The 8,873-nt window shown below is 41.0% G+C and overlaps 1 protein-coding gene across 4 annotated transcripts; it reads left to right on the top strand.

Annotated features, from left to right (window-relative positions):
- The first annotated feature begins 718 nt into the window (after positions 1 to 718).
- Positions 719 to 8,524, top strand: nup54 (nucleoporin 54). Of its 4 annotated transcripts, XM_035667678.1 has the most exons (15): positions 769 to 816; positions 1,259 to 1,366; positions 2,471 to 2,554; positions 2,740 to 2,775; positions 3,306 to 3,392; positions 3,870 to 4,028; positions 4,352 to 4,569; positions 4,658 to 4,845; positions 4,942 to 5,138; positions 5,256 to 5,310; positions 5,801 to 5,894; positions 6,659 to 6,766; positions 6,970 to 7,089; positions 7,658 to 7,768; positions 7,912 to 8,524. In XM_035667678.1, exons 1-15 carry the CDS (start codon positions 774 to 776, stop codon positions 8,038 to 8,040), a joined length of 1,737 nt encoding a protein of 578 aa, XP_035523571.1. In that variant the 5' UTR covers positions 769 to 773; the 3' UTR covers positions 8,041 to 8,524. The 4 variants fall into 4 exon arrangements, with proteins under 4 accessions (XP_035523573.1, XP_035523574.1, XP_035523572.1 ...); XM_035667680.1 differs by lacking the exon at positions 1,259 to 1,366 and having other exon boundaries at positions 719 to 816; XM_035667679.1 differs by lacking the exon at positions 2,740 to 2,775 and having other exon boundaries at positions 762 to 816.
- Positions 8,525 to 8,873: the final 349 nt, after the last annotated feature.

Genomic DNA, 8,873 nt, shown 5'->3' with positions numbered 1-8,873 from the left:
ATATCTTTGACATCTAAGATAGTTTTAATTTATTTATTCTAAAGCTTTAAAACTTTATTGTATACAGTGTATATATTTTATGTATTCTAGATTTCTATTATATTTTTATTTTATATTAATGCTAACCTTCTCCTACGAGGGATCAACAATAGACAAACAATAGGCTTATAAATAAATACGATAGATAAGATACGAATAAGATAAAGATAAGACAAACCGATAAGATAAGATAAGATAGATAACGACTACAATCACACGATAAGATACACGATAGATAGCAGTAAGACTAGATACCGATAGACTACTTTATTTATCCCCAGGGAAATTTAATATATATGTATGTATATATATATATATATATATATATACGTGTGTGTCTATATTGTTTAGCTTGTTGTGCTGTGTATTTATTTATTTATGCTCAATTCTGTGTATTTACATTAAGAACAACATAAAACCTGAATCAAATCCCTTGTATATTCACACGCACCACGGCATTAAAAGTAATTTTGGAGATCTATTATTTCTCTCATGTTGCACTGAAAACTCATAAATGAAAGTTTAGACTTAGAGGCCTCTTTTATTAATAAATACATCACCAAGAACATACTGCTATGTTGGCATTCACCCTCACACGACCCCACCGTTGCACTTTGTGTATGAGATGTTGACAGTACATCGTCTGACTCCAGGGGGCGGTAGTGCGCCGCTATGTTGGATGAGAACCGCTTTAACCTCAAGAAGAAGAGGAACTGCATTTGATGACAGTCAACATGGCGTTCAGTTTTGGCGGCGCCGCGAGTAACGCAGCAGCAAGTAAGGACATTTAAATTCAACTTGGGAGTGTTTATTAACGAAATAACGTTATTTGGGTGTGTATGTTGCGTTGGTGAAGACTTATAAAGGGTCAGCTGATCACACCAAGCGTCTGTACCGTTAGCAGGCACGGTGGGATCATCTACCGGCTAACGGGGAGCTTCATGTGAAAATCCTTTCTTAACTCAGCTGTTTATCCAAACATATGTTTTAGTTACAACTCGTTTTAATGCTAAAGTGTGTTTCGGTAAAGCAACGTTACCTCCTAGATCCTCATCGCCCTCACTGCGGCTATCGTTGGCTGTTTTTTTTTGGGGGGGGGCTAATGAATACTCTTATGTGTGTTAGCCACGTTAACTAGCCTCCAACGTTACTGTAACGTTACTGTAACGTTACTGTAACGACACCCAGCACTCATCGCACTCTCTGTGTTCTTGTGAAGACACGTCCGGGTTTTCATTCGGTTCATTTGGTCCCAAAACCACTGCATCCACAGCATTTGGCTTCGGCCCCGCAGCCACTACCACCACCGCCTCGTCCGGATTCGGCAGTAAGTCCAGAGTGCTGATCTCCTCCTTCCTCCTCCTCTTCCTCCTCCTCTTCCTCCTCTCAGTCACTGGAGAGATGCACCGACGTGTCCCGCTGGTTAGCCCCGTTTGGACCTGTCTAATGCAGCAGGTTTGGTTTCAGTGGAGTGGGTCTACTCTTCTTTTAGCTCCTAAATTGTGTTCAGCTGAAAGATAAACGCCCTGTGATAGAAACAGTGTTTAAGTAAGACTCTTGCATATTTAACTCACCCCAAAAAAACTGCCCACTGGTATTTACATGCTGTCACTTCTCAGCTTCTCCTGCTTCACTTCGGGCAGTAAGATCTTATAAGACTAAAGGGTGAGATGAGTGATGGGTGTACCCAGTCCCCACTGAACCATACCTGCGTATACTCCACACTGCACCACTGGTTTCACATTAGAGGAGGGTTAAGTCGTGGTTCACCTCCTCTACAGAGTCAGACAGCTGCTTCCCCGAGCTTTTTTTTACCGGAAGCGTCCAGGAATGACACTTACAAACGGGACTAACCTCTTGTGTCTTAGTGTGTCTGGGGTTAGGGTTAGGCGCCGCAGCCATAACCGGTTGGGGTTAGGGATAAGTTGAGGCTAAGGTTGAAACAAACAGCAACACAAACTGATAGGAAAACAAGACAGAGAAATACTTTACTAATACAGGATTTAAAGCCGTATTTATGTAGGGCTAGTCATGTTTTTGCAGTTATTTTGCATCGTTAGGAAATGTTTTTGTTAGTCTCACATCATTTACTGCGTTGGTGTAGCAATAGAATAAAGATTAATCAATAATAATACTTTTTGTACTGTGAAATGTTCGCTTTCGTTGTGCTGTGGTTTGTAGATCCGCACAAAAAAAAAGGGAAGAATGAGTGAATATATTTTTAGAGAAAGATTAGTTACCATAGGTTTGTAAACTGTTTGTAAACTGTATCCATGTTTGAAAGTAGTGTTTTATGACTCTCTAAGAAAAAAAGTCATGCATATCACTTTTGTTGACTGTTTTTATCCTCCTTGTTGTATCCGAATCTAATTATGTGCCAGTTTAACTGAGCACAAAACACCTATTTTGTGTCTACTTTTCTCTTTTGTAGCTCTTACAGCTCCTGGCTTCGGGGCAGCCACCACCACCGCTGCTGCACCAGCCACGGGATTCAGTTTTGGCTCCACCAACACTGGTAAGAAACACATGTTACATACAAAGCCTGTACATTTGTATTGTTTTTTTTTAAGTCTCTTTTTAAGGTACTTTAAGGCAAACTGTTTGTTTCTTTTTACAATGTCCGTACTAGACCTGACCTTTTGTCGTTTAACTCCTCCATGTCGTTCTCTCCTTCTCGCTGCCTGCCTCTGCTGGCTGCAGGATTTGGGGGGCTGGGAGCTGGAAACACCACGGCTGGTGGGTTTAGTTTTGGGGGGTTTGGTTTAAATGCCAACCCAGCGGCAGTCAGCTTTAATGTGGGGTGCTTTGGTACAGCAACCACCACTGGCACTGTTTTCAATTTTGGTAATAGCCTGACTAGCACAGGTAGATGACCTTTGTGATTGATAAATCAGTACAGTCTGTGTCTTTTTTTAAAACACACATTTTCATCCATTTTCACATCTATGTGGTGCAGTGATTTCTCATCTCACGTTTTGCTTTGTCTCATGAAATGTAATGCATTGTTCCATTTGCATGAAGGGACAAAAGGTTTAATCATGCACTCATCTCATGTGATTTCTGTAGAAGCCCGGTACATTTTCACCTTCTTTGTAAGACAGAAGAAAAATGCTAGATGGAAATAAAACTCAGTTGTCCTTTTATTAATCTTAAAAGCTCAGTCATGATTTTTTCCCCTTTCACTGTATGTCAACTAGTCAACAATTTCATTTATTTGTATGTATCTAGTATTTTTGTCATTTGTCATGATTTGCTTTGTTTCTCAGGCACGTTTGGCGGCTTTGGGACGACTACAACAACTGCTGCTGCGCCAGGGTCCACTTTTAGCTTTGCTGGTCCCGCAAATACCACAGGTCAGCAATGTGGCAAAAAATAACTTTCCCTGCTCTTTGTCATGTTGTGTTTGTATGCTGGACATAAAATACGCGTGCACACAGCATTTTGTTTTTAAAAGGAGGGCATGTGTTTGCTTCTGAGCCTCAATGCAGGGCCTGAAAAAGATGAAACTTAGAAATGGGGGGAGAAACAATACATAGAAAATTAGGTGGATTTATTTGGCATTTCAATAATATCTATCTTTTCTAACTCTTACTCCTAAAACTATGCTGCGTACTCCTGCACACTCAGCTTTGTGTTGAAATGCCAATAAATAGCTGCCACAAGATGTCTCACTCACTCTACTCCGTACATAAGTCCTTCCCGTCACTCCTGCAGTGATCCCTCTGCAAAGCTGGCAGCATACTCCCCAAACGCTGTAGACTTAACTGGCATTCAGTAGTATTAATGTAGTTGATATTTTCTCACTGCGTTTCCACATTCTTCTGTTTCAGGAAGCCTGTTTGGTAACACACAGAACAAAGGGTTTGGGTTTTCCTCCGGGCTTGGCACTGGGACTGCTGCTGGGACAGGAGGATTTGGAACTGGATTAGGAACAACCGGCCTGGGTGGGTTCGGAGGCTTTAATATCCAGCCAACTCAGCAGCAGCAAGGTGAGAGCCCATATTTCCTCCCAAAAAATGTGAAGATTATGACCCAAACAAGGCAGCCATTGCAGAACATTAAAGATGATGTCCGTTATTTGTTTTTAAATTAATGAATGACTAATTTGGCCATCACACGAAAACACACAAATGAGCACATTTACTATGGCTGGAGAAACATTGATCAGCCTGTCCTGGACAATAGTGCCAGTAATGTATGTATGAAACACAAAGACTTTACTCATTATAAAATAACAATCAATGAAATCATCAGTTTAACCCCCTAGAACCTGAATCTGACCTGTCATTTTACCTTTCCTTCCCCCTACCAGGTTTGTTTGGCCAGCAGCAACAGGGTCAGCCTCAGCCCACCCAGCTTTACCAGCAGGTCACCGCTCTGTCAGCGCCCACCTTGTTAGGAGATGAGCGCGACTCCATCTTAGCCAAATGGAACCAACTGCAGGCATATTGGGGCACTGGGAAGGGCTACTACAGCAACAACAACCCAGCAGTTGACTTTACCCAGGAGAACCCATTCTGCAGGTTCAAGGTAATGGCGGATAGTTCAGCAGACCGGTTGTTAGGTTCATTTGAGTTTGAATATCAGATGGTAGTCCTCTCTGTCTTTTGTTTGCTAGGCGGTGGGCTACAGCTGCGTCCCAGTCAGTAAGGATGAGGATGGGTTAGTGGTCTTGATTCTCAATAAAAAGGAAGCTGATGTGCGAGTGCAGCAGCAGCAGCTGGTGGAGTCCCTCCACAAGGTCCTGGGAAGCAACCAGACACTCACTGTCAATGTGGACGGTGTCAAAGCCCTCCCAAGTGACCAGTAAGTCTCTAAAACATGATGTCATACAGTACTACTACACGCATTAATAGTAATGGCTTTCAAAAGAGTCTTATTCATGTGTCTTCTGTCTCTCAGGACAGAGGTGATCATTTACGTGGTGGAGCGTTCTCCTAATGGCACCTCCAAGCGGATCCCCGCCACCACACTCTTCAGCTATCTGGAGCAGGGCAACATCAAGGTGCAGCTCACACAGATTGGAGTGGCCATGTCCGTCACGCGCACAGAGCTGTCTCCAGCACAGCTCAAACAGCTGCTGCAAAATGCACCTGCAGGTAAATGTGTCCATGCATGTTTGTGTCATCCTCTCGCTGAATTCAACAAACTGTTGTTTTTTTTCTTTCTTCTTTTTGTCTTGATTTGTAACCTGTGATGTTGTCTCTTCTCACCAGGAGTGGACCCCATCATTTGGGAACAGGCTAAGGTGGACAACCCTGACCCAGAGAAGTAAGTTGAGACTTAAGACTTTTCATAAAGGGTGGTAATCGAATAATGTGGGGAGGGGGAGAACAGTTTCGAAAAACTGTAAGATCCTCAAAACCCTCCAGTTGCTGCATTTTGATTTTTTCCTGACTTTCCCCTCACTGGGTAACACTAATTCTGGTATATTTAAACTTTATTTTAAAAAGCAAATATGAATATGGGTCATGCTTGATTGTGATTCTTATGCAGCATTTCTTTTTATTTAATTCACCTCTTAAAAGCAGTGCGCACATGCTTGCCCCACTAGACCATATCTAGTCTTAAAGTTAAGTTAAGTTAACTGTGTATTTCTTCAACGGATTTTGACCACATGATGCTAAGCAAAAGGAATATCAATGGCTATGTTTGTTGTTTACAAAAAGTCAATAAAAACTACAGCTTTAGATCCTGTCATTTACATGTTGTTTGTAATTTAAGTATTTTATTTTATTTATTTTTTGTTCATCTTTTTCAGATTAATCCCAGTACCCATGGTGGGTTTTAGGGAGCTCCTTCGCAGGCTGCAGATCCAGGAGCAGATGACCAAACAGCACCAGACTAGAGTGGATGTAAGTCTGTTCCTGCTAGTCTTAAATGTCAAAACTCACTGTTGTGGTGTCAAAGACCGACTACACAGACTGAACAGACTGAACAGATTAGCTACTACGAATATAACTGCAGGTGGCAGTGTCAAAATCATTTTGGTTTACATAGCTTATATAGTTGAAAAGAAAACGTCCTCTTCACATTGCTTGGTTTGTATTTGAGGGCATTGACACCAGATACATCACAGCAGATGTCAGTGCCTCATTTCAGTGCCAGAGCGGTCTATTAAAATAGCTCTCTGGAGCGGACATCACAGATAACAGAACAGAGGCATCGCTACATGTGCTATTGCTAGTTAACATGGTAACACACACTCTACATGGCTCTGGCAGCAGGTAGCCTACAGTTAGCTAGTAGCTATCTGAAACATGGTAATAATGCAGATCTAAATGGTCCAACTTTGAATCGTGTGTTCACAAACGGCAACCAACAAATCCTGCTCATTCTGCCTTCAGAGACTAACTCATTTAATCCAATGAATCTCTTTATTTATTATCTTTGAAAAAGAAAGGAAGACATTTGGTACATAGAACATTTTGATCTGTCTTAGTATGTTTATGAGTAGAATGTCCAAAAAGCCCAAAGCATAAACAATATCTAAGGTAACAGATAAAGAAACAGGACAGGGATTGTTAATTTTGGGTCTAAAAAAAACTTTTTAAATCATTGGAAAAATGCTAAACATATTAACAGTTTTCACTGACTTACACACACATGTGGATTGCAGATTATCTCCAACGATATCAGTGAACTGCAGAAAAACCAGGCGACCACAGTGGCCAAAATCGCCCAATACAAGAGGAAGCTGATGGATCTGTCTCACAGGGTGCTGCAGGTAGCCGCCTCACCTTTCTAACTTTGTTCAGGAAAAAAATGATTGTCGGTTTCTAGCTCTCCTTTTCCAAGAACAATGAAATTACTTGTGATGACTACCATCTGTAAATTTCATGAGAGTTTGAATGAGCGCCCCTGCACTGCTCTGTCTTTCATCTTCTCATATTTATCACCCTTCCTCCTCCGTCCCTTTTTTCCTGGCAGGTGCTGATCAAACAGGAGATTCAGAGAAAAAGTGGTTATGCAATCCAAGTAGATGAGGAGCATCTCCGGGTGCAGCTGGACACCATTCAGTCTGAACTCAATGCCCCCACACAGTTCAAGGTAAGTGTGTCTAAACTGTAGCAGTTACAAGTGCTCACTTTTACTTTCATTGAGCATGTTTACTCACTAGACTTGAAATGAGGGCAAAGAGGCTTCACTGCATGTTTGAAATTGTATACTACCACATTTATACTGTGCTACAGTATTTGTATGGTCATTTTATTTATTCTGGCTATTATAGTTGCAGGAATCTGTTCTTGTGACATTGAAATACTTTACTACTACTTAATAAGTTTTCCCTTTTTCTTCTTTTTTTGCAATAACGTTTTTATTGTACTTCAACAAACCATACAAAACAAAGACTTTCTGTGACTTCACAGAATTAGCATTCCTTCAATAAGCTTACTTAAAACGGACCCATTGGCCTTAGAACACAGAGTAGTGTTAAAAAAATAATGATAAAGGGATAAATAAAGTAAGGAGATATAGTCACAAAAGAAAAACAAGACAGAGGGAACTAAACATCTAAGCACACTCAGGATTTGGTGGTCCTGCCAAGCTTCATTGTATTTGTTACTTTCTTAAGTCTTAAATGAATACGTTACAGTGTTTGTGTTTTTTCTTCCAGGGTCGGTTGAACGAATTAATGTCCCAAATCCGGATGCAGAATCACTTTGGAGCTGTTAGATCAGAAGAGCGCTACAGTGTTGATGCAGACCTTCTCAGAGAAATCAAACAAGTGAGGCAGCACATTCACACAGTGCTTGTTATTTTAATATCTGTACCTTGTAATTGAAGTTCAGACTCCCGTATGCACAGTTGTGGTTCTGTAGACCATAACTCGACCACTAACTGAAACACTTCCTTACCTCTCACTTTCAGCACTTGAAACAGCAGCAGGATGGTTTAAGTCATTTGATCAGCGTCATCAAAGACGACTTGGAAGACATCAAACTCATAGAGCACGGGCTGAGTGACAGCGGACACATGAGAGGAGGCATCCTGAGCTGAGTCTATCCTACCAACCCACACACACACACGCGCATACACCGTTCACAGTCCTCTGAAAAGTGGCATGCCTGTCACCCAGACGAGTCAACACATCCTTTTTGTCATGGTATCAGATTAATCTTGAAGCAGTCTTTTGTCTGTAGGGTTTTTATCACAGGCGGTCGTAATTGCTCTGTTCATCACCATTTTGGTGAGTTGATCGGGACTTTGCTTCTCTATCTGTACCAACAAAGCAACGACGCAACGTTAATCTGTGCTCTCTGGACTGATATGGAAAGCTTAATGGAAAGACTCAACATTGTCTAATAATAGCTGGCTTCCCTTATGATAAATCAGATTATGGATACGAGACTATAAATGTGACTGGCATGTAAACAAGGTGTAGGGTTGAGTGTGTTGTAATTGAATACAATGTAAATACATCTTTGTATTTGTTTTTTATGCTGTTGTTACAATATTAATAAATTTCATTTAAACTGAAAAATAACCATCAATTTCCTTACTGTAAAGTTTTAATTGAAATGTTTTGGTATCATTTTTCTGTTTGACTATTTCTCTCTGAACAGCACCACTATCTGTGTTGATGTTGTCTCCTGTTATTATGTCATATACATATTAGTCATAAACAGTTGCATTGTTGTGGTACTAATATGGGACGTCACATGTCCCCCTTGTTTACCTTCAGACAAGCCTTTTCCAACATCTCATCAAAGTAGGGCTTGAGTTGATAGGATTCATGTCCTGGATTCACATACCCACATGGATGAAAGACTGATTGGCAGCTGAACTGATTAAGCAGCTTTCGGACAGATTATATCCCCTCGTGCAGTCGA

The sequence above is a fragment of the Morone saxatilis genome, unplaced genomic scaffold, assembly GCF_004916995.1.
Source record: "Morone saxatilis isolate NCDOM2014 unplaced genomic scaffold, NCSU_SB_2.0 Contig21, whole genome shotgun sequence".
NCBI lineage: Eukaryota > Metazoa > Chordata > Actinopteri > Moronidae > Morone > Morone saxatilis.
This window is presented reverse-complemented; position numbering and strand designations above follow the sequence as displayed.